Source organism: Schistocerca nitens, chromosome 1 (assembly GCF_023898315.1).
Source record: "Schistocerca nitens isolate TAMUIC-IGC-003100 chromosome 1, iqSchNite1.1, whole genome shotgun sequence".
Taxonomy (NCBI): Eukaryota; Metazoa; Arthropoda; class Insecta; order Orthoptera; family Acrididae; genus Schistocerca; species Schistocerca nitens.
The window spans coordinates 39,583,677-39,610,653 of record NC_064614.1 but is presented as its reverse complement, the minus strand read 5'-3'; the positions used below and the strand labels follow the sequence as shown (position 1 = coordinate 39,610,653).

General features: G+C 41.0%; 1 protein-coding gene across 3 annotated transcripts in view; it reads left to right on the top strand.

Moving 5' to 3' along the window:
* The window catches only part of LOC126234504 (probable ATP-dependent RNA helicase DDX56), an 87,187-nt gene that overhangs the window by 59,491 nt on the left and 719 nt on the right, over window positions 1-26,977 (top strand). For all 3 annotated transcript variants that reach the window (XM_049943216.1, XM_049943201.1, XM_049943209.1), the window contains one exon: window positions 21,115-21,333. In XM_049943216.1, coding sequence (XP_049799173.1) covers window positions 21,115-21,333 — 219 coding nt within the window. The remainder of the gene's footprint in view (window positions 1-21,114; window positions 21,334-26,977) is intronic.

The following is a 26,977-nucleotide window of genomic DNA, read 5'->3' as shown; positions in this document are numbered from 1 at the left end:
TGGCGTGACGCCGTTGTTGTTCCTATACCCAAACCCGGGAAGGATAGACACCTTCCTTCTAGTTACCGCCCCATTTCTCTTACAAGCTGTGTCTGTAAGGTGATGGAGTGCATGGTTAATGCTCGGTTAGTCTGGATTCTTGAATCTCGACAGCTACTTACTAATGTCCAATGCGGCTTTCGTCGCCGCCGCTCCGCTGTTGACCACCTTGTGACCTTGTCGACATTCATCATGAACAACTTTTTGCGAAGGCGCCAAACGGTAGCCGTGTTCTTCGACTTGGAGAAGGCTTATGATAACTGTTTGAGAGGAGGTATCCTCCGCACTATGCACAGGTGGGGCCTACGCGGTCGCCTGCCCCTTTTTATTGATTCCTTTTTAACGGATCGAAAGTTTAGGGTACGTGTGGGTTCCGTATTGTCCGACGTCTTCCTCCAGGAGAACGGAGTGCCTCAGGGCTCCGTCTTGAGCATAGCCCTTTTTGCCATCGCGATCAATCCAATTATGGATTGCATTCCACCTAATGTCTCCGGCTCTCTCTTTGTCGATGACTTCACGATCTACTGCAGTGCCCAGAGAACATGCCTCCTGGAGCGCTGCCTTCAGCGTTGTCTAGATAGCCTCTACTCATGGAGCGTGGCAAATGGCTTCCAGTTCTCTGAAGAGAAGACGGTTTGCATCAACTTTTGGCGATATAAAGCGTTCCTTCCGCCATCCTTACATCTCGGTCCCGTTGTTCTCCCATTCGTGGACACAACTAAGTTTCTAGGGCTCACGTTGGACAGGAAACTGTGTTGGTCTCCACATGTCTCTTATTTGGCGGCCCGTTGTACACGTTCCCTTAATGTCCTCAGAGTTCTTAGCGGTTCATCTTGGGGAGCGGATCACACTGTCCTGCTTCGCTTGTATCGGTCCATAGTCCGATCGAAGCTGGAGTATGGGAGCTTCATCTACTCGTCCGCTCGGCCATCCCTCTTACGCCGGCTCAACTCCATCCACCATCGGGGGATACGTCTTGCGACCGGAGCCTTCTACACTAGTCCTGTCGAGAGTCTTTATGCTGAAGCTGCCGAGTTACCATTGACCTACCGGCGCGACGTACTGCTGTGTCGGTATGCCTGCCGGCTGTTGTCTATGCCCAACCACCCCTCTTACAAGTCCTTCTTCGCCGATTCTCTCGACCGTCAGTACGGGTTGTATGTGTCTGCCCTGCTGCCCCCCGGAGTCCGCTTCCGTCGCCTGCTTCGACAATTGGATTTTGCCCTCCCTACCACCTTCAGAGAGGGTGAGAGCCCGACACCACCTTGGCTCCAGGCTCCGGTTTGTATTTATCTCGACCTCAGCTCACTCCTGAAGGAGGGTACTCCGGCTGCAGTGTATTGCTCACGGTTTGTCGAACTTCGTGCTCTACTTACTGGTCACACCTTTATTTACACCGATGGCTCCAAAACTGACGATGGTGTCGGCTGTGCCTTTGTCGTCGGGGCCGCCACCTTTAAATACCGGCTCCTCGACCAATGTTCCAGCTTGACGGCCGAGCTTTTTGCTCTCCATCAGGCCATTCAGTATGCCCGCCGCCACCGCCATTCATCGTATGTACTCTGCTCTGACTCACTCAGTGCTCTTCAGAGCCTTGGAGTACCCTATCCGGTCCATCCCTTGATTCAACGGATCCAGCAGTCCCTCCATTCTTCTGCTGCTGATGGCTCTCCTGTCAGCTTTCTGTGGGTTCCCGGCCATGTAGGAGTGCCTGGGAATGAGGCTGCGGATGCTGCAGCCAAGGCTGCAGTCCTCCTGCCACGGCCAGCCTCCCATTGTGTCCCGTCATCTGACGTTCGTGGGGATGTATGTAAGAGGCTTGTGTCGTTGTGGTGGGATGCTTGGTCATCCCTCCAAGGAAACAAGCTCCGGGCAGTAAAACCGCTCCCAACTGCTTGGACAACGTCCTCCCGACCATCTCGGCGCGAGGAGGTCCTTCTGACCAGGTTGCGGATTGGGCATTGCCGGTTTAGCAACCGCTACCTGCTCTCCGGTGACCCAGCCCCGCAGTGCCCTTGTGGTCAGGCATTAACAGTGCACCATGTTTTATTGTCGTGTCCCCGTTTTAGTCAATTTCGTGTTGTCCTGTCCCTGCCATCTACTTTACCGGATGTTTTAGCTGATGACGCTCGAGCAGCTGCTCGTATTCTGCGTTTTATAACTTTAACTGGCTTGTCCAAAGACATTTAACCTTTTTACTTATTTTATCTGCATATTTGTCAGGTCCTTCTGGTGTCCCCCCATCCCCTTGAGTTTTACCAGATTCCATGTGCTCTCACAACAGTGACTGGGCACTAATCACCTCAGCAGTTGAGCGCCCAAAAAAAAAAAAAAAGAACTGGGTTTACACCTGAGCTGTTGATATTAATGCGAGTGGTTCTCTTCTCTCCAAAGGTCTCTTTAATTTTCCTGTAGGCAGTATCTATCTTACCCCTAGTGAGACAAGCCTCTACATCCTTACATTTGTCCTCTAGCCATCCCTGCTTAGCCATTTTGCACTTTCTGTCGATCTCATTTTTGAGACGTTTGTATTCCCTTTTGCCTGCTTCATTTACTGCATTTTTATATTTTCTCCTTTCATCAATTAAATTCAATATTTCTTCTGTTACCCAAGGATTTCTATTAGCCCTCGTCTTTTTACCTACTTGATCCTCTGCTGCCTTCACTACTTCATCCCTCAGAGCTACCCATTCTTCTTCTACTGTATTTCTTTCCCCCATTCCTGTCAATTGTTCCCTTATGCTCTCCCTGAAACTCTCTACAACCTCTGGTTCTTTCAGTTTATCCAGGTCCCATCTCTTTAAATTCCCACCTTTTTGCAGTTTCTTCAGTTTCAATCTGCAGTTCATAACCAATAGATTGTGGTCAGAATCCACATCTGCCCCTGGAAATGTCTTACAATTTAAAATCTGGATCCTAAATCTCTGTCTTACCATTATATAATCTATCTGATACCTATTAGTATCTCCAGGATTCTTCCAGGTATACAACCTTCTTTTATGATTCTTGAACCAAGTGTTAGCTATGATTAAGTTATGCTCTGTGCAAAATTCTACAAGGCGGCTTCCTCTTTCATTTCCTCCCCCCAATCCATATTCACCTACTATGTTTCCTTCTCTCCCTTTTCCTACACTCGAATTCCAGTCACCCATGACTATTAAATTTTCGTCTCCCTTCACTACCTGAATAATTTCTTTTATCTCGTCATACATTTCATCAATTTCTTCAACATCTGCAGAGCTAGTTGGCAAATAAACTTGTACTACTGTAGTAGGCATGGGCTTTGTGTCTATCTTGGCCACAATAATGTGTTCACTATGCTGTTTGTAGTAGCTAACCCGCACTCCTATTTTTTTATTCATTATTAAACCTACTCCTGCATTACCCCTATTTGATTTTGTATTTATAACCCTGTAATCACCTGACCAAAAGTCTTGTTCCTCCTGCCACCGAACTTCACTAATTCCCACTATATCTAACTTTAACCTATCCATTTCCCTTTTTAAATTTTCTAACCTACCTGCCCGATTAAGGGATCTGACATTCCACGCTCTGATCCGTAGAACGCCAGTTTTCTTTCTCCTGATAACGACGTCCTCTTGAGTAGTCCCCGCCTGGAGATCCGAATGGGGGACTATTTTACCTCCGGAATATTTTACCCAAGAGGACGCCATCATCATTTAATCATACAGTAAAGCTGCATGTCCTCGGGAAAAATTACGGCTGTAGTTTCCCCTTGCTTTCAGCCGTTCGCAGTACCAGCACAGCAAGGCCGTTTTGGTTAATGTTACAAGGCCAGATCAGTCAATCATCCAGACTGTTGCCCCTGCAACTACTGAAAAGGCTGCTGCCCCTCTTCAGGAACCACATGTTTGTCTGGCCTCTCAACAGATACCCCTCCGTTGTGGTTGCACCTACGGTACGGCCATCTGTATCGCTGAGGCATGCAAGCCTCCCCACCAACGGCAAGGTCCATGGTTCAATTATTACAATTAATTTCCAGGAGGGTGTTGGAAAAAGGGGTTATTGATTTGAAAATCCAGTGTCTTGCAAGAAGTTCAGACTTTTAAGTCTCAATTATTATCGAAAACATTACTGGAGGTATCAGTTAATCAAATACAGTTTTTGAAAATAATTATAACAGTCTAGATCCCAAGTGACTGGTTTCGATCATCACATGATCATTTTCAGACCTACAGACATGTTGATGGAAAACTGCAGTTGACTATCATCATTCAGCGGTTCCTGCTTCATACACAGCCATTGTCCATCAACATGACTGTAGGTCTGAGGATGATCATGTTATGAGTGAAACCAGTTATCTTTCAATAAATGTACCTTACAATCCAGACTATTATAATTATTTTCAAGGATTTTTTAAGTCTAAAAATTTCTGCATTCTTTCATATTCTTCATTTTGAAAGATTTGTGTAATTATGACCAGCTAAAGGAGAATGCTGGAGATTCAGCAGAAACTGGCAGTTACTCATGATGTGGAAGTATTGGACATAGCACACAATTTGACACTGTCTTCTTTGTGCAGTGCATACTAAAAAAATGACCATTTCTGAATACTGGAATTCATGGCTCTTACACTTGAAAAAAAGCAAAAATTTGTGCATCATCATTTAAACAGCCTAAATACTTTTGGTTTAACTGTAAAGTTATCCATCCAAGTCAAAATATGTACAATTACCTGAAATGAAAGTGTGTAGCAACATTAAGTTTATCCCCAACATTCTTTCAAGTTGCAGCTGTGTTGTTCATTTTTTCCGTAAAGCAGATCCAAGGTTGTTTATTTCCTGCACTACACCCTCACTACTCATGTCAGGACTGAAGAAGTTTCAGCTTTTATATTAAAACCTTATACGCAGCAACTTATTTTCCTCATACAATTGGTTTATGAAACACATTTTATATCAAAATGTTCAGGAAGATTCCAAAAGCCTTTAATTCAATAAAATCCAGAAACACTTTTTTTTCCATGGACGTAAACTGTTGATTGAGATTGAGATACAGATGACTGGCAACGATAAGACCTTGTAAATTTTACAGATACTGGCGTGAACTAAACAGTATATAGTTGCTAAATGCTAATTCATGTGCAAACAAACAGCCTGCCTGCAATGCACAGTTACCACCTTTAATGTAACTGCCAGCAGCTGATATCGATTGTGACTCAGAGGCGCTACAGCCTGCGGTGGATAGTCACCACCAGGGGCAAGTGCAAGGCTGATCCAATCATGGCAGCAAGGCCAGACAGGCAGCCAGCCATGATTCTGTCTTATACAGTCTGTTGCATGAGTTACTTTCAGTCATGCCATTCTGCTTATTAGATTTTGACCCTTCATTGTACCTTGTTCTCATTATTAGCTTTCATTCAGTGTTCTGCTCTTGAATATGACTTTGTTTACTGATAATGCTTTCGTATTGGGAGCAAACAGAAAGGTGGTGGCAAATACTTAGCATATTGTGCTTCTGGCGATCTCGCCTTCTCTTTTAGGCTGGAGATTTTAGTGTGTTGCAGAGTGACTGGCCCATCCTTTTTCTTTTTATTCTCGTGGTCAGCCATCTGCTATATTATTTTAATAGCTTGCACTACTTTTCCTTTTAGTGTATGTTTTCCCCTTTTGGTTAACGTATTTCGTTTTTTCTTTCCGTGTGGTTCTCCATTAGTTTTCAACCCTTTTCGTTTCCCCAACTTCTTTTGGGAATTGTTTTAACTTGAGCGTTGTTGTTTTAACTTGAGCCTTGTTTGCATGAGGAAAAATGGACCGATGACCCTGTAGTTTGGTCCCTTTATACCCCAAACCAACCAACCAATGTTTATACATAGTGCCAGTGTTATGGATCCCAGTTTCTGGAATTTTGGGAGCAACAGTTGTAATTTGCTCTTGTGTTCTCGTACCTGTTTGTACAAAGTGGTGCAGGAAGTGCAGCCACTCTTCTATTCTAACACTTTGTCTTTCAGTGATTTGTGCACTGTCAAGTGAAGACCAGTGATCAGATGGACGTAGTTACCACTAGACTATAGCTCAATAAGTGTCGTAAACACCATGGACAGTCTTACACAGCATGGATTGCTGACTTTCAGAGTCTTGCATGCAAGTGCAAATCCAAGTGTTGGTGAAATGCATAAAATTGCTAAATCTTTCACAGTTGCAGCTCAAGTTTAGCATACTTACACACATAAAAATAAACTATCAAAACTAGTTTTTTGTCATCGTGATGGGCAGTCAACATATGATTCTGCCTCATCACTATCATCTTTCTCTTCCTCTTTAAGTTGTAGTCTCACTTTCAGCCCTACACCTGCATTTGATCATGTTGCTTTGGTGAATGACCTACTTTCCTTCACACATAATATCAATTGGAAATATCACATTGCAACACAATCCCAAAACCTTTCCAACAGCAAACCTGACATTGAACCCTGCCTTGAATAGTTCAGACTAAAGTCCCAATATGATTCACCACCACTACCTCAAAATCATCCCTTATAAACCTTCCAAGAATTCCTCACATCCAGCATTGCTTCACAACCCTTTCTCAGGTCCCTGCGGCATGACCCTAACCTGTCCTCTGCAGAACTCAGGGCTCTTTGTTCCCTGAAAGCTGATAGCTCTATCAGTATCCTCCCAGCAGACAAAGGATCTACCACTGTAATACTTGACCGAAAGGAGTATGTTAGTGAAGGTCTCCACCAGTTGCCTGACACCTCTAAATACAACGTCTGCCATCAAGATCCCATCCCTGTGATTCAAACTGACCTGCAGTCCCTCCTTAAAACCTCAGGCTCCTCACAAGGACTAACACCTCAATCCATAGAACTTCTCAACCCATCCAAACCAAACACCCTTACCTTTTACCTTCTTCTTAGGATCCATAAACCCAATCATACTGACCATCCTATACTTGCTGGCTTCAAAGCAACCATTGAACATATATATGCCTTAGTTGATCAGCACCTGCAATCCGCAGTACAAAGACTCCCCTCCTATATCAAAGATACCAACCATTTCCTAGATGATCTGAAATGTGCGACTGTCCAACTCCCACCACACACCTTGCTTGTCACCATTGATGCCACCTCCCTCTTTACTAACATCCCACCATGTAAATGGTCTGTCTGCTACTGAACATTTCCTCGGTTAGCACCCACCTGATTCCAGTTCTATGACATCCCTCATACTCACCTTAATCAACTTTATACTTACCAACAACTACTTCATCTTTGAGAGGCAGACATACAAACAATAAGGGGTATGGCCATGGGAACCAGGATGGCTCCTTCATATGCCAATGCTTGGAGGGGGCTTTCCTGGGATCCATAAGTCTTCAGCCCTTGGTTTGGTTTAGATAAATTGATGACACCTTTACCATGTAGACTCATGGTGAGGCTGACATGTTAAAATTCCTGGAGTCTCTGACTACTTTCTCCCAGTTAAATTTCACATGGTACTGTTCTGAATCCCATGCCGCTTTCCTTGATATTGATCTTACCCTCACCAAAGGCAAGCTACACACTTCCGTCCATGTTAAACCTACCAACCAACAATAGTACTTATATTTTGACACTTGCCATCCTTTTCATGTCAGACGTTCCCTCCCATACAGCTGCGTCATCTGAGGAAAACATATTTGTTTGGATGCAGACTCTTTACAGCAATACACCACCATTCTCACTTGAGCATCCACTGCACGCAGTTACTCCACCAGCCTAGTTCAAAAAGCATATTTCCCAGGCTATGATATCCAATCCTGGTACTGCTGATCACTCCAAAAAATAACTTTGAGTCACATCACTGGTGACTCAGATTATCGTGGTCTGGGATGTATTAATCAGCTACTTTGACATGGTCATGAGTCTCTAAAATCATGTCCTGAAATCGGATCCATTCTGCCTGAAATTTTGCCCACCACACTTAGAATAGCCCTCTCAATATCTGCAGTATTCCTGTCCTTGGTTCTTGATACCCACCTGGCCTTAATTTACGTTAATTTCTTCCGTCTCAGCATTTGTTCACAGGAACTACTCTTTCCTTTGCTACATTTTAATTCCCTTTCAGTTTTTTACATCTTTCATTGTCTTACCTGTCTTTTTTCACCACCTCTCCTCCCACATCTGTTACGTACAATGTACTTAGCTTTCCACTCTTATCAACTCATGCATGATGTTTAAGCAGTAATTTCTGTCTTACATATTACTCTGCCTTCCGTCTTTAAGCTTTCAGGCTTTCAAATCTTATCTGATGCAGTCTCCAACAATCAGTCTTTCCTTCTCATACTGTGCGGTAAGTCTCCCCTGACCCTGGTTCTGGGCGACTTTCCTGAAATCTAACCTCTCTTCCTAACCACTCCAGTCCTTTTCCTTCACCTTCAATCCTTCTACCTGAAGAAGGAGCCACTGGCTCTGAAAGCTTGCCTATTTACAAGCTTCTTTTATGTGTGTGTTCTGCTGCCACTTGGTGAGTAGATTTTTTTATCTATCGAATTACATTATTTTTTCAGAAATTGATTTTTTTCGTTGGTATACTAGCCCATGTGGCTTTCATTCCTTCTTATGTTACCCTCTTCTCAGTTTTTGTTGTTGTCTGTCTTGTTCAATCTGTCATCTGTTTTCTACCTTATGTTTTAATCCATTTGTTTACTTATTAATCAGCACTTCGCTCCTACAACTTTTCTAGTATTGATTTCTGTGCACTTAGAAGGGTCCTTTTTTATTTGCATATAACAATTCCATTGGTATTTACGAATTTGCATATATCAATTTATAGTTCATTACACTACATGGCCTTCTCCTGATCGTCTTTCACCTATTTATTTGCGAATTTGACAGCTGTTTTCTTTCCCACCCTCCACTTATCTTGTTCACACGTAATTTTTGGTTTATCGGCAAACCACTATGATTGACTTTTAATGTCATCCCTTATGTCACTTTCATTGCAAAACTAAGTGTTTTACATTTTCTCCTATGACTTTCGCCTTCTGCTTACCCAGTTTTTAAGATTTTGTCTGTTCCCATGACTTGCCAAATTGATTTTTTCTTTTCCAATCATTTTTTTTCATATAATGTAGATTGCTCTCTCATTACCTCTTATTAATGATTTTTGCATGAATTTTTCTGATTTTATTGAATTTTTTCTGTGCTTCTCTTCCATTTTTCCATGTTGCATTTTTGCCACTCCCACAATTTCTAACTCTCCATACTATTCTCTTTTGCCATGATGAATCCTATCTCATATTACATCTGTTCTTTTTGAAAACATGTTTTTGCACTATCAAAACTAAGGTTACACATTTTGTTTCTTGAAACCTGCGTGTCCCTTAAAGTTACTCCAAAAGGCCTAACATCGAATGTCCCTGTTTCTGGATGTAATCCTACTCCACACCAGCCTATTTTACAGTTTCAAACACAGCAATCTCTTCCACTTGCCCAGCTAATCTGTGACCTCTATGCCTCCTCTGCCATTTTCGACTGCACCAGATTTCTCTCCTCCTATGAAATCCTGCAGTTATCTGCCCCTAATGTTTCCTTGGATGGTATCATCTGCCAATCCAACTTCAAACTGCAACAACATGCCAGACCTCAAAAAGCTATCCCACCTTCTACTAAACTACCTGAACAGTGGTGTTTCCCTTCCCGTTCTTCTGCAGCTCCCTAAACAGCCACACCATCAACCACCACTCATCTTCTACAAACCAAGCTTGGCCAACCACCTTAACATCCCACAGCCTTCACCACTGCCCCCCAGACCAAGAATAACCCATAATCACAAGAACCAGTCACAACAGTACAGTGCCCTTAACCTCTCATCTAAAGCAATCTCCCCTCCTGAATAATCTGTATTACCTAAGGGTCTCATTTTCAGCCCCAAACAGTCACACTTTCAGCCCTAAGCCTGCATTTGATCATGTTCCTTTGGTGAAGGACCTACTTTCCTTCAGACTTAATATCAACTGGAAATATCGCTTTGCAACCAAATCCCAAAACCTTACCAACAGCAAACCTGACATTGAACCCTGCCTTGAACAGTTTGTGCCGTTCACCGAGAGATTTATACTAAATTAATTAACAAACAACGGAGCTGATCTTCCTTGGTACACAAAATGGGGTAGAAAACTGTTGCAGAAACAATGAAACAAACATGCAAAATTTAAACAGATGCAAAATTCCCAAGACAGGCGATCTTTTACAGAAGCTCGAAATTTAGCGCGGACTTCAATGCGAGATGCTTATAACAGTTTCCACAATGAAGCTTTATCTCGAAACCTGGTAGAATATCCAAAGAGATACTGTTTGTATGTGAAGTGTGTTAGCGGCAAGAAACAATCGATGCCTTCTCTGCGTACTATCGAAGACAGTGCTGCCAAAGCAGAGTTACTAAACACAGCCTTCTGAAATGCCTTCACAAAAGAAGTAAATATTCCGGAACTCGAATCGAGAACAGCTGTCAACACGAGTATCGTAGGAGTAAATGTCCTCGAAGTAGTGAAGCAACTTAAATCATTTAATAAAAGCAAGTCTTCTGGTCTATACTGTATACCAATTAGGTTCCTTTTGGAGTATGCTGATGCGTTAGCTCCATACTTAACAATCATATACAACCACTTGCTCGACGAAAGATCTGTACCCAAAGACTGGAAAGTTGCACAGGTCACACCAATATTCAAGAAAGGTAGTAGGGGTAATCCACTAAATTATAGGCCCATATCGTTAATGTCGATATGCAGCAGGATTTTGGAACATATATTGTGTTCAAACATTATGAATTACCTCGAAGAAAACGGTTGATTGACACACAGTCAACGTGGGTTTAGAAAACATCGTTCACGTGAAACACAACTGGCTCTTTATTCACATGAAGTGTTGAGTGCTATTGACAAGGGATTTCAGATCGATTCCATATTTCTGGAAGGTTTTTGACACTGTACCACACAAGCAGCTTGTAGTGAAATTGCGTGCTTATGGAATATCGTCTCAGTTATGTGACTGGATTTTTGATTTCCTGTCAAGGAGGTCACAGTTCGTAGTAATTGACAGAAAGTTATCGAGTAAAACAGAAGTGATTTCTGTCATTCCCCAAGGTAGTGTTATAGGCCCTTTGCTGTTCCTTATTTATATAAACAATTTGGGAGACAATTTGAGCAGCCGTCTTAGGTTGCTTGCAGATGACGCTGTCGTTTATCGACTAATAAAGTCATCAGAAGATCAAAACAAATTGCAAAACGATTTAGGAAAGATATTTGAATGGTGCAAAAATTGGCAGTTGACCCTAAATAACGAAAAGTGTGAGGTCATCCACATGAGTGTTAAAAGGAATTCATTAAACTTCGGTTACACAATAAATCAGTGTAATATAAAAGCCATAAATTCAACTAAATAATACGTATTACAATTACGAACAACTGAAATTGGAAGGAACACATAGAAAATGTTGTGGGGAAGGCTAACCAAAGACTGTGTTTTATTGGCGGGACACTTAGAAAATGTAACAGATCTGCTAAGGAGACTGACTACACTAAGCTTGTCCGTCCTCTTTCCGAATACTGCTGCGCAGTGTGGGATCCTTACCAGATAGGACTGATGGAGTACATCGAAAAAGTTCAAAGAAGGGCAGCACATTTTGTGTTATTGCGAAATATGGGAGTTAGTGTCACAGAAATGATACAGGATTTGGGCTGGACATCAAGAAAAGAAAGGCACTTTTCGTTGCAGCGGAATCTTCTCACGAAATTCCAATCACCAACTTTCTCCTCAGAATGTGAAAACATTTTCTTGACATAGGGAGAAGCAATCACCACGATAAAATAAGGGAAATCGGAGCTTGTAAGGAAAGATATAGGTGTTTGTTATTTCCGCGCACTATATGAGATTGGAATAATAGAGAATTGTGAAGGTGGTTTGATGAACCCTCTGCCAGGCACTTAAATGTGAATGAAATTTTCACTCTGCAGCGGAGTGTGCGCTCATATGAAACTTCCTGGCAGATTAAAACTGTGTGCCGGACCGAGACTCGAACTCGGGACCTTTGCCTTTCGCGGGCAAGTGCTCTACCGACTGAGCTACCCAAGCACGAGTCTTGGTCCGGCACACAGTTTTAATCTGCCAGGAAGTTTCATATCACTGCACACTCTGCAGTAGAGGGAAAATTTCATTCTAGAAACATCCCCCAGGCTGTGGCTAAGCCATGTCTCCGCAATATCCTTTCTTCCAGGAGTGCTAGCTCTGCAAGTTTCGCAGAAGAGCTTCTGTGAAGTTTGGAAGGTAGGGGACGAGGTACTGGCGGAATTAAAGCTGTGAGGACGGGGCGTGAGTTGTGCTTGGGTAACTCAGTCGGTAGAGCACTTGCCCGCGAAAGGCAAAGGTCCTGAGTTCGAGTCTCGGTCCGGCACACAATTTTAATCTGCCAGGAAGTTTCACTGAAATGTGATTTGCAGAGGATCCATGTAGATGTAGAAACTGAAAATAATTCCACTATATAAACAAGTGCTCAGTGAAGGTATTTTGTATATTCATATAAGACAACTAGACAGGAATACTGGGGAGGTAGTCTGTCTGTAAACTGAAAATCAAGCAGCTCTTGCAGTGGAAGAAGTCTGCTTTCACAGAAGAGCACCACAGCTCCCATACAGGATGACTAAGAATCAATTTCACCTGTAGCAATGTAGAACAGTGTGCAGAGATTTATGTACATTCTGTCCTTGTGTGTTGCTTGCATTAGTATTATCAGTAACTCACATCTTCCTTCCACGTAATGTTAATGCACTTGAAAAATATACACCCCTGGGCATGTCTGGGCACTGTATCGCTAGTAATTCATAAGGCACACTGTGGAGGGTTGGTATAACTTTGGCGAGCACCCTATAATTGCTTCTTGTGACGTGTTGGGGTAGATAGAGTGGGAAATCACCTGCTCAGTTTTCAGTTTGCAGGCCTATGAAGGAGGTAAGTGCATAAACCGAACACACCTACCTTCCCTCACTTTACAAATCCCCTCCACCCAGTCAACCACCAACCTGTTACACTCAGAACTTATCCCTTAATAGGGCTCTACTGCACTGAGATGTGGTATACACACATTTAATACTTGTCTTTAACATACTTCACGCAAAGATAAACATTAATTTTACACTGTTAAAACAATATCTTTAATAATCTGTGATTTTCCCATCCCCTGCCATGCAGAAAAAAATGAATTATGGGAAATTGATGTAGTTCAATTTTATATTGGGAGACTTTTTCACTGGAGCTGCTGTTTTCACGTTATTCAAGAAAAATGTAATAAAGTGACCTTTAAGTGCCCCCCCCCCCCCATCCCACCCTCTCCCCACCTTAATGCTCTACCCCACCAGGCAGGATTTTTAGTATGTTGTTCATGGCACTCCCTCCTACCACTGTACAAAAATTTGTGACGACAAACTTTTTCCCCACATTTGTACATCTACGTCTATATCTGCATACATTCTCCACAAGCCACTGTACTGTGAACGGTGCAGGGTACCCTTTACCACAACAAGTCATTTCCTTTCCTGTTACACTTGCAGATAGAGCGAGGAAAAACAACTTCTATAATCCTCCGTATGAATCCTTATTACTTGAATCTTATCTTCATGGTTCCTATTTGAAGTGAGTTTTGGCAGCAGTAGCCGGCTGGTGTGGCCAAGCAGTTCTAGGCGCCTCAGTCTGGAACAACGCGACCGCTACGGTCGCAGGTTCGAATCTTGCCTTGGGCATGGATGTGTGTGACGTCCTTAGGTTAGTTAGGTTTAAGTAGTTCTAAGTTCTAGGGGACTGATGGCCTCAGATGTTAAGTCCCAAAGTGCTCAGAGCCATTTTTTTTTGGCAGCAGTAGGATCGTTTTGCAGTCAACTCCAAATTTTCTTAGCAGTGTTCTTCAAAATGAATATCTTCTTCCCTCCAGTGATCCCCATTTGAGCTCCCGAAGCATACCGTAATACTTCCATGCTGGTTCTACGCCTACCGGTAGCAGCGTGCCTCTGAAATGCTTTGATGTCTTCTTTCAATCTAACCTGGTGCAGATCCCAAACACTCAAGCACCACTCAAGAATAGATCACACTAGTGTCCTACATGTGGTCTCCTGTACAGGTGAACCACACTTTCCTAAAATTCTCCCAATAAACTGAAGTCAATTATTTGCATTCCCTACCATAATCCTCATATGCTCATTCCATTTCATATCGCTTCATACCATTAGGCCCAGATATTTAAAGACATGACTGTGTCTAGCAGAACACTACTAATGCTATATCCAAACATTACAGATTTGTTTTTCCTATTCATCTGTGTTTTCTACATTACATTTTTCTACATTAAGAGCCAGTTGCCATTCCTTAAGCCAACTAGAAATTTTGTGTAGGTCATCTTGTATCTGCCTACAGCCACTTATCTTCGACACCTTCCTGTACACTACAGCATCGTCAGCGAACAACCGCAGACTGCTGCCCACCCAGTCTGCCAGATCATTTATGTATATAGAAAATAGCAACAATCCTATCACACTTCCCTGGGGCATTCCTGATGTCACCCCTGTCTACAGTGAACACTTGTTGCCAAGGACAACACACTGGGTTCTATTAGTATTATTAAGAAGTCTTCGAGCCAGTCACATATCTGGGTGCCTGTTCCACATGCATGTACCTTCATTAACAGTCAGTAGTGGGGTACTCCCCCCCCATGAACCATGGACCTTGCCGTTGGTGGGGAGGCTTGCGTGCCTCAGCGATACAGATAGCCGTACCGTAGGTACAACCACAATGGAGGGGTATCTGTTGAGAGGCCAGACAAATGTGTGGTTCCTGAAGAGGGGCAGCAGCCTTTTCAGTAGTTGCAAGGGCAACAGTCTGGATGATTGACTGATCTGGCCTTGTAACAATAACCAAAACGGCCTTGCTGTGCTGGTACTGCGAACGGCTGAAAGCAATGGGAAACTACGGCCATAATTTTTCCCGAGGGCATGCAGCTTTACTGTATAATTAAATGATGATGGCGTCCTCTTGGGTAAAATATTCCGGAGGTAAAATAGTCCCCCATTCGGATCTCCGGGCGGGGACTACTCTGAGGATGTCGTTATCAGGAGAAAGAAAACTTGCGTTCTACGGATTGGAGCGTAGAATGTCAGGTCCCTTAATCGGGCTGGTAGGTTAGAAAATTTGAAAAGGGAAATGGATAGGTTAAAGTTAGATATAGTGGGAATTAGTGAAGTTCGGTGGTGGGAGGAACAAGACTTCTGGTCAGGTGACTACAGGGTTATAAACACAAAGTCAAATAGGGGTAATGCAGGAGTAGGTTTAATAATGAATAGGAAAATAGGAACACGGGTAAGCTACTACAAACAGCTTAGTGAACGCATTATTGTGGCCAAGATAGATACGAAGCCCACACCTACTACAGTAGTACAAGTTTATATGCCAACTAGCTCTGCAGATGACGAAGAAATTGAAGAAATGTATGATGAAATAAAAGAAATTATTCAGATAGTGAAGGGAGACGAAAATTTAATAGTCATGGGTGACTGGAATTCGAGTGTAGGAAAAGGGAGAGAAGGAAATGTAGTAGGTGAATATGGATTGGGGCTAAGAAATGAAAGAGGAAGCCGCCTGGGAGATTTTGCACAGAGCATAACTTAATCATAGCTAACACTTGGTTTAAGAATCATGATAGAGGGTTGTATACATGGAAGAACCCTGGAGATACTAAAAGGTATCAGATAGATTATATAATGGTAAGACAGAGATTTATGAACCAGGTTTTAAATTGTAAGACATTTCCAGGGGCAGATGTGGACTCTGACCACAATCTATTGGTTATGACCTGTAGATTAAAACTGAAGAAACTGCAAAAAGGTGGGAATTTAAGGAGATGGGACCTGGATAAACTGAAAGAACCAGAGGTTGTACAGAGTTTCAGGGAGAGCATAAGGGAACAATTGACAGGAATGGGGGAAAGAAATACAGTAGAAGAAGAATGGGTAGCTTTGAGGGATGAAGTAGTGAAGGCAGCAGAGGATCAAGTAGGTAAAAAGACGAGGGCTAGTAGAAATCCTTGGGTAACAGAAGAAATATTGAATTTAATTGATGAAAGGAGAAAATATAAAAATGCAGTAAATGAAGCAGGCAAAAAGGAATACAAACATCTCAAATATGAGATCGACAGAAAGTGCAAAATGGCTAAGCAGGGATGGCTAGAGGACAAATGGAAGGATGTAGAGGCTTATCTCACGAGGGGTAAGATAGATACTGCCTACAGGAAAATTAAAGAGACCTTTGGAGATAAGAGAACCACTTGTATGAACATCAAGAGCTCAGATGGAAACCCAGTTCTAAGCAAAGAAAGGAAAGCAGAAAGGTGGAAGGAGTATATAGAAGGTCTATACAAGGGCGATGTACTTGAGGACAATATTATGGAAATGGAAGAGGATGTAGATGAAGATGAAATGGGAGATACGATACTGCGTGAAGAGTTTGACAGAGCATTGAAAGACCTGAGTCGAAACAGGGCCCCCAGAGTAGACAACATTCCATTGAAACTACTGACGGCCTTGGGAGAGCCAGTCCTGACAAAACTCTACCATCTGGTGAGCAAGATGTATGAGACAGGCGAAATACCCTCAGACTTCAAGAAGAATATAATAATTCCAATCCCAAAGAAAGCAGGTGTTGACAGATGTGAGAATTACCGAACAATCAGTTTAATAAGCCACAGCTGCAAAATACTAACACGAATTCTTTACAGACGAATGGAAAAACTAGTAGAAGCCGACCTCGGGGAAGATCAGTTTGGATTCCGTAGAAATACTGCAACACGTGAGGCAATACTGACCTTACGACTTATCTTAGAAGAAAGATTAAGGAAAGGCAAACCTACGTTTCTAGCATTTGTAGACTTAGAGAAAGCTTTTGACAATGTTGACTGGAATACTCTCTTTCAAATTCTAAAGGTGGCAGGGGTAAAATACAGGGAGCGAAAGGCTATTTACAATTTGTACAGAAACCAGATGGCAGTTATAAGAGTCGAGGGGCATGAAAGGGGAGCAGTGGTTGGGAAGGGAGTGAGACAGGGTTGTAGTCTCTCTCCGATGTTATTCAATCTGTATATTGAGCAAGCAGTAAAGGAAACAAAAGAAAAATTCGGAGTAGGTATTAAAATCCATGGAGAGGAAGTAAAAACTTTGAGGTTCGCCGATGACATTGTAATTCTGTCAGAGACAGCAAAGGACTTGGAAGAGCAGTTGAACGGAATGGACAGTGTCTTGAAAGGCGGATATAAGATGAACATCAACAAAAGCAAAACGAGGATAATGGAATGTAGTCGAATTAAATCGGGTGATGTTGAGGGTATTAGATTAGGAAATGAGACACTTAAAGTAGTAAAGGAGTTTTGCTATTTGGGGAGCAAAATAACTGATGATGGTCGAAGTAGAGAGGATATAAAATGTAGACTGGCAATGGCAAGGAAAGCGTTTCTGAAGAAGAGAAATTTGTTAACATCGAGTATAGATTTAAGTGTCAGGAAGTCATTTCTGAAAGTATTTGTATGGAGTGTAGCCATGTATGGAAGTGAAACATGGACGGTAAATAGTTTGGACAAGAAGAGAATAGAAGCTTTCGAAATGTGGTGCTACAGAAGAATGCTGAAGATTAGATGGGTAAATCACATAACTAATGAGGAGGTACTGAATAGGATTGGGGAGAAGAGGAGTTTGTGGCACAACTTGACCAGAAGAAGGGATCGGTTGGTAGGACATGTTCTGAGTCATCAAGGGATCACCAATTTAGTATTGGAGGGCAGCGTGGAGGGTAAAAATCGTAGAGGGAGACCAAGAGATGAATACACTAAGCAAATTCAGAAGGATGTAGGTTGCAGTAGGTACTGGGAGATGAAGAAGCTTGCACAGGATAGAGTAGCGTGGAGAGCTGCATCAAACCAGTCTCAGGACTGAAGACCACAACAACAACAACAGTGGGGTACTGTGTATAATGATTATCAGAAATCTAGAAATATGGAATCTGCCTGTTGCCTTCATCGATAGTTTCCAGTATTTCATGTGAGAAAAGAGACAAGCTGGGTTTCACATGAGCGAGGTTTCCTAAAGCTGTGTTGATTAGTGGACATGAGCCTTTAGGTCTCTAGGAAATTTATTATATTTGAACTCAGAATATGCTCTAGAATTTTGCTGCAAACTGATGTTAATGATATTGGTCTGTAATTTCACAGGTCTGTTATTTTATCCTTCTTATGTACAGGAGTCACTTGCATTTTTCTCCAGTCACTTGGCACTTTGCCGGCCGTTGTAGTCGAGCGGTCCTAGGCGCTTCAGGCCAGAACCACGCGACTGCTACGATTGCAGGTTCGAATCCTGCATCGGGCATGGATGTGTGTGATGTTCTTAGGTTAGTTAGATTTAAGTAGTTCTAAGTTCTAGGGGACTGATGGCCTGAGATGTTAATTCCCATAGTGCTCAGAGCCATTTGAACCATTTGAACTTGGCACTTTGATTTCCTTCCGTGACTGGACTACTGATGTATTGAAAACTGAATGCAAAGTGTTCGATCATACAGGATTTTAACCAACAAATTTCAGTTACAACAGTCAGTGGGTCTACTAGCTATTCTTTGCATAACCAAGTACGTTAATCTCAACACTGCACAGATTCCTTTTAACTTCTTAATCTGTGTATAGATGTTTATGAAGCAGATATTTCACTGGTAATTAAATTGTATGTGGCTATCTCATTGGCTGTAATAAGTGATCTAACTACTATGACAAACAGCAATTTAGTGTATTACATTATCGGTTCATCACTTTCGTCTATTTCTTGGATAGTTTGTGGTTATTGATCCTTGGCCTCAAGATAGTCAGCAGCTACCAGTCCTAACTACTCAGGCAATGTGGACTAAAGAGAATCCAGTTATGATCTTTTCTCCAGTTCATAGTTAGCAATACCTTTACATCATCCCAAAAATACATGGGATGAGAGACCTACATTAAGGGGGTAGGATGTCAAACGGGCCAACTTCGAGCAGGAGAGGCACCACAGGATATTTTAATTTCCACTGTATTTGTTAACATCGAGTATAGATTTAGGTGTCAGGAAGTCGTTTCTGAAAGTATTTGTATGGAGTGTAGCCATGTATGGAAGTGAGACATGGACGATAACTAGTTTGGACAAGAAGAGAATAGGAGCTTTCGAAATGTGGTGCTACAGAAGAATGCTGAAGATAAGGTGGGTAGATCACGTAACTAATGAGGAGGTATTGAATAGGATTGGGGAGAAGAGAAATTTGTGGCACAACTTGACTAGAAGAAGGGATCGGTTGGTAGGACATGTTTTGAGGCATCAAGGGATCACAAATTTAGCATTGGAGGGCAGCGTGGAGGGTAAAAATCGTAGAGGGAGACCAAGAGATCAATACACTAAGCAGATTCAGAAGGATGTAGGTTGCAGTAGGTACTGGGAGATGAAGAAGCTTGCACAGGATAGAGTAGCATGGAGAGCTGCATCAAACCAGTCTCAGGACTGAAGACCACAACAACAACAACATACTTTTACAGATAAATTCTTAAAACCCATTAAGCCTTTTGACGTTGCCCTGCTTGAATCACTACTTCTTCCCCCCCCCCCCCCCCCCCCTGCAGTATTACATGAGCATATAGTGGTCAATAAATTCAATTTTTATTAATTTAATCTCTCGGATTTCTTCCAGTTGGGTAGCCTCAGAAACTGCCAAAACAGGAACAGTAATGATACAAAAATTTAAATTGACAGTTAAATTCACTTTTAAAGATTCCTTCTTCGGAAAACATGTGGGGAACAGGGAAAAGAAAGGTAATATGAAACTGGTAAACACTGGGTGGAATAACGAAAATGAGAGGGATAGAGGTAACCACTCACTGTGTAGCTGAGATGTGGAGCAGTTGATAAATCATTGGTAAGCATACATACACATGTCAAGCTAAATTTTTCTGGCACTACAGACCAACTGCAACAGAGCAGGGAATATGTTGCCCCGTATATGTATGACTGAGGAAGGACAGTATCCAAAAGCTTTGTGATGATTTAAATTTTGTTTGTGCCTGTTGACCACACCAGCTTGACTGCTTCCACATTTAGAAATCAAAAGCACTAAAATGTGAATGTCCTGCAGTATTAATTTATTTAATCAGTTAATACTTGATTATTGCCATGAAACAGGTTATAGTACTGATAACTAATTTTGAAAAACATATAACACATAGATGGATATCTGCCAAATCAGTATAAATGTTTTCATTGGCACTGCATTTGTAACGTAATTGAAACTATTTAAGCTAAACAGTAAATAAATTTGAAAGTAACATATCAGAAAACATTAGAATTAAACAATGGAACAAAGTTTTGTGCGTGCGAAACTATGCACAGGTGCTGAATAGAAGGGAATTACTGAATTAGAAAGGCAGACAATGCTGGAACTGACAGCAAATATTAAAATTTCAAATTACTGTTAATTATGAGCTGTCATTAGTCAGTTTGTCTTATGGAAAAATGTTATAAACAAGTACGAAAAAAATTGAAAGAGGGTAGACACACACACACACACACACACACACACACACACACACACACACACACACACAGAGAGAGAGAGAGAGAGAGAGAGAGAGAGAGAGAGAGAGAGAGGGGGGGGGGGGGGGGGGAGGAGAGTAAAATATAAACTGAAATGCAAAGGCGGTCATAGGTGTGTAGACTGATAGAGGAGAGGGTATGGTAAGCCAGAAAATAAACAGAAAAGGATAGGAACCAAAGGATGTTTAAGAGATGGAGAGCCTAACATGAAATAAGACCAGGAGGGCAGCAAGAACCTGAGTGGAGAACCAACTCAACAACACTGATATTGCGAAGATAGATCCAAATGTCTTGAATCACAGTTGGAGTTGACTGGTGGGAAGTTGATTTCTGCGGGTGTCGAGGAGGATGTGATATGAATGTATGTGTTTTCATTTTTATTATTTTCAGCTATATTAATAGAATTACATTGCAGTTCTTTTTAATAAAAATGCATTTCTTCATCAGAGTTACTTCGTGGATAATCCTAGAGATCTGCAGACATTACGGCATGATAAAGCACTGCACACAGTGAAGATTCAGCCTCACTTGGCAGATGTCCCTGACTACATTGTACCAGATGCACTAAAACAGTTATCAAGGGTCGGCACTATCAGAAAGAAAAATCGTCTTGGAAGTTCAAGAAATAATCTTGCAGGAGTTTCTAAAGCTAGAGCAAAGTATGAGGTGAGTGAATCATGTTTGTTGTCTTTTATCATCTCAGATTCCCTGTTACACAGTATCTGAAATTTTAATGTATAGCATTAGAACATACAGTAAATTAGAGCATTTCAGAGGACATTGTTAAGGGCACTGACACAAATGATGCTGTGTGGCATCTCAAGACTTATTTGAAAAGTGTGCAGACTGCATCAATATTTACATCTACATCAAAGAACTGACACATGAATATGTCAAGTTAGAAACTATGGATGGAGTTAGTAACACCATAGAAACAAAAGATCAACTAGTTGTTAAAATCAAACACAAAGTTTTAAAATTTTGTTTCGATCCTCGATTTCTTTCATTGTGATATACAAAAAATATCATTTTGTGGCAAAATTTTAAAGTGAGATCATATGATGTTTGGTTATAAAAATTATAAACTTTATAAGGCACAATGGGAGTAGCTACCAACAGTTTCAAAAAGTTTTTAGCTGAGGTACATAGTGAATATGGAGATGCAATTTATCATTCCATTGTGCATTGACTTAGCCATGGAAAGGCACTAAATAGATTTTTCAACTTACTTTCAGCAATAAAATACTTTCGTATCAAAGAATGAAGTGCTCTTCAAAGAACTTTGTGTTTTAGGCTGGATATGTGGCTTAACATTTTTAGTAGATATAAATTACCTCTTTAAAAGACTTAAATTTAAAACTACAAGGAGACAGAGTATTTGTAATTGATTATATTCACACACAAAAATGTTTGAAAAAATTTTAAGGACCACATCAAAACAAACGTTTTGGCAACTTCGCTGCCTTACAAGATATTCTTTATGGAACATCCACATGAAAAAATGTGATTCTCGTATTAAAATGTGTGTTTGGGTAACTCATTGAAAACAAATTAGTGTTATTTGTCAGCTTTATACTTTTGCAACTGAGTTCAGATTTTTCCAAAGAAATTTTAAAAATGGTTTTCTAAAAGTACCAGAAAATTTACTGGTGGAAATAATTGAGCCTCAAGCAAATTATGCATTAAAACAATTTCTCAATAATGACAGTATATTATATGCTAGTCTTGCACTGTATGGTGCCAAAACATGGGCACTGTGTTGGATAGAGCAGAGAGACACTTGAGGCTTTTGGGATTGTATTTGGAGAAGAATGGAAGATGTGAAATGAACAGATAAAATAAGAAATGAGTTTACATTACACAGGGTGAATAATAAAGGACAATTACTGGAAACAATTAAGAGGAGAAAAATAAATCGGCTAGGGCATTAAATGAGAAGAGGAGGAGTGGTGACTGAAAACAGGACAAAAGGAAAAATGAAAATACCAGCTAAATACTACATCATTTTCAAATCTCCATCTCTCCACCACACTCAGTAGCAACACTTTCCTTCCTCCAGTCCTTATTTTTTCCATTCACAGAGCTTCACCTTCCATCCCTCACCACCCGTCATTGTTGTGTGTGGCCAAATTTTGTCACCTGCTACGGGCAGTTTAAAAAATTGTGAAACTTTGTTCTGCTACATTATTTTTCACAGATTGAATTTTGATCCACTATAAGATGAAGTGGAATCAAGTAATAATGGTAAAGCCTTATCTAAATTAGTTAAACTGCTTTATGGTCAGTGTATAATTCCTGACAGATATCATGGCTGATAATTGGTTTTGCTCAACTTTCCTCATAGTGTAATCAACTTTTCTAAAGCCGGTTTTACAAAGGCATGAATTATTTACACTTTCATTCCCCAACATTGCTTACATGTGGAAACATGCTGCTTCCACATTGTCATGTGTAAGTTACAAAAGTTAAAAGATGTTTAACTTTTTTACACGATGCATCTTCCCCACCATCACTTACGAGCTTCAGGAACTGCCGACAGGTGAATATGCTGTCATTCTGCTTTTCTTCATTGAACTGTATGTCTCTTCAATCGTTTGTTTATGGGTGTGAATAATCAGTGCCATGACAAAATAATGGACTTAAGTTTTCTATTAAATAAATAAATACTTTGGAAAGTGGCATTATTTTCTTAAACTGTGCATTACAAGTCTCATTCTCACATTCTGCAATTTCTTATAATCTCTTATTTGTAATTCATCATTTCAAGTGATGGGTTCAGAAAATATTGTAACAGAGAGTGTTGACTAGCTGAGGTGCAGAAATCAAAATTGTAAAGGGATTTTTTCTTTTATTGTAATGATGATAATTTTATGCTTGAGTCGTAGTGTAAGTATTATGGTGAAGTGGAAATACAGAATTTATATATGGCTTTAGAGGATTAAAGCTACTCTTGACTCCAGCTGAAATCCTATGTAAATACAGCTGTATTTGTATTGGTGCAATCACTGAGTAATGACTATTGTGCACCGTCTCACAAACCTTGCTTACAAAATTGATAACCATATTGGTAAAGAAGCATCATATTTTACAGCACCTGTGGCCTAGCAGCATCATAAAACCTCTGAAAATGAAAACAAAGCAGAACAGATGAGACAGTTCAGTGTATTATAGGTAGCATCCTGGGAATAGCACTCTTCAGAATCCAATATGTGTTGCAGTGATGATAGTGTTTGCAATTGCCAGAAATCAGCATTATAACCACTGTCCTAAGTTACTATTGGTACATCGAAATTGGGAAGAGCCACAGGCACTAAAGTGTATGTGAAATTGCAAATGCATGCCAGTCCAGTGAACTGTGATCTCCCTTATGCAATCACTTGTAGCTGTAGAAAGGATAGTCATTCATAAGCTGACACAGAAAAATTCGGACAATTTATCCAAACATATAATACTCTGTCGTCCAGTGAAAAATAATAGCAAAATGTGCAAGAAACCAAAGTCATTAGACTATGATCCATTGCTTCTGCCTGATAGATAAAATGTTGACATTCCATGACAACTTAAGGAAGATGAAATCTTCCAGGTGGATCCAACAGATTTGTGTAGCTCCCTGTAGCCATCAGAGTCTCCAACTAAGCAGAGAGAAAATATTAAAGAAAAGGAAAAAGCCACCTCCAGCATGCTAGTGTAATGTGAACTACTTGGGGACACGGATGAAACGATAGTTCAAACAAAAGGAAGATTTATGTGCTTGTGTCTGTAGACAATGGATAAAATTGCTGGCACTGCTATATTAAGGTATTATATCCTCCATCATGAGGTTGACACTATTGGGCACAGAACCAAAGGGGGTATAGCTCTGTTTGCAAATGACACACATTCTTCCGTCACACTGCTTACTCGTCATCAAACAATGGCTGTTACAATTAATGAGTCATATGACTTAAAAGCATGAGTGCGTTCTCTTGCAGGAATATGATTGATTTTTTGGACTAACAGCTGCATGAAGTAGTTACATGTCTACAAACTTTCTGTCAAGTGCCCCTTAGCAATTGTCAGGTGGTAAGTGACTGCCTTATGGTTGTCACCTTTGTCTTTATGTAGTGTTGGTAGTGGTTGTGACATTACACTGAGCAGTCCATCAGTTATAAGGCGGTGTTTATGTCCCACTGTTGCCACACCTGATTTAACCTTGCGATGCATTGTTTCTGCACTGTGATCAGCTATGAACTGTCATCTTTATAGATAGTATTAGCAGATATTTTTTTAATCTCTGTAGCTTCTTTAGTTACATTATCCCACTAACAGTTAGCCTTTGTGATGACAGAGATGTTGCTCAGTTTTCCAGTAAAATTTGTTACTGCTGATTTCTCTGGATGTCATAGCACAGACATCTCTCATTTTCAGTCCAGCATTGTTCTATTGTGTGTTTATCTGACATAATATGGTCCACACTGTCATGGTATTTTGTAAATGATGGGAGTTCTCAAGGCCACATTGCCTTTCATCAGCATCATGGACTTCATGTTATGTCTGTTTCAGGAGCCATCCTTTTATCCTAGCAGTGAACCACAAAATAGCAAAAATACCTCCTGAAATTGTTTGCAATATTTTCATGGCAGTGTAGCCGTTCTCGTGGAAGACTTCATTTGTGGTTCAGTATTTCTGGTCGTTTTCAGCTTCAGAGGTGGCTTCTACACAGTGTGCATTTGAGCCAGGTGGTGATGACTGGAAGCATGCTGCATGAATGACTGTTTGAAGTACCTGGAAGTGTGAGATGATTTTATTCGGGATAACCATGTGCTCCCTGTGATTACCACAAGAAGCAGCATTAGGCCCCCAAGCCTCTCACCCATTCCTCCTAGTGAGAGAAAAACATGCAACATGCCATAGCCTCATCATGTGCCTGCCTCACAGGTCAAGTTCTTGACTTTCCCAGCTGCTGTATGGTACTTATGCATTACTACTAGGTCCTCCGCAAACACACTCTTTTCATTCTTCTCCTCAACCCTCACATATTCTACACAGCAAGAAATTATGAGTGATCTCCATTCTAGTGACTGCTTTCCTCTATGGATCTGTCTACATAACACTGCAGTTCTCAAAAGGAACCTGCCAAGAAGAGTAATAAGCAGAGCAAATCGCACACTGTTATGTTCAGTTGGATAAGGACTTGATGCACCACACTACTGACAAGGTCCCCAAGGCTGGAGCGTACTATCACCCTGGTTTCTGAAGAGGTGCATAGTTGCTTTAAATGTACTGAAGTACAACAAGAGCTCTATTCTTAGATACTTTTTTTAGTTAATGTAGTATGACATTTAAAGTGATTATCACATTTATATGACAAAACAAAGGAATGACTGTTAGCAGGAATACTCTCTTCGCAGTTTTACAGTTTTCACTGAGTTTGCCTTCAGGATCCACTTACCAAATTATTTTAAAATATTTGCTGCAAAGTAAATGCTATTTCAAAGTCTGTGGAGGAGATGACAAGGCATGCTAATAGCATAAAGTTCCTAAAAGTAAGAAATTGGGCAGTCCGGGGCTTCCTTGTCTATTGCAAAAAATGCGGTAAGGAGGAGTCATTTTGCTGGGAATGAGTTGGAAGATGTACCAAGTAAGAAAATATGTAAAGCAAGTCCTGTCGTTTAGTGTGCTTTCAGTGTACCGTTGAAGTATAGAGTTGTGCATTGGCAAGAAAAGAATGGTTGGAAAGAACAGGCAATAAGCTGCAGTTGATAAACTCAACATATGACTATGATTACATGACAGTCTGTTGAGGCAGGTCTACCTTTTCCGGTGAATGGTGCCTCAGGTGTGTGGTGCTTTTGATGCCCAGATATCATTATACCACATTTTGATTGTAATTTATATTCAAACAATAGGGCAGACACTGGGATCTAGCTGGCTGCATTCTCTTTCAGCGGAAAAAGGAATGACCGTGGCATTGACATCTAAATTGTTGCAAGATGTCTAACCTGCTTCCTAAATTATTCTTTGGGGGATTGTAATGTGTTGTCAACGTCAAGTGTGTGAGAAAGAGAGATTGAGATCTTGTTGTGGGCATGAGGGGCATGCAATATAATTTTGCATTCTTTAATGTAGCCGGGAAGCTTTGTAGAGAATTGTGAGACTCTGATATGTTAGAGATCCACTGAGTTTATAAATGTGAATTTGTCCTTGTTGTCAGTGTTTGTTAATCTCAGTAAAATGTTCAGTCATAAATGAAAAAGTCAAAGGAAAATTATTAATTAAAATCTTGAAATGAGAATTGCATTGCAGTTGCATGACTGTACGGACTAGTACC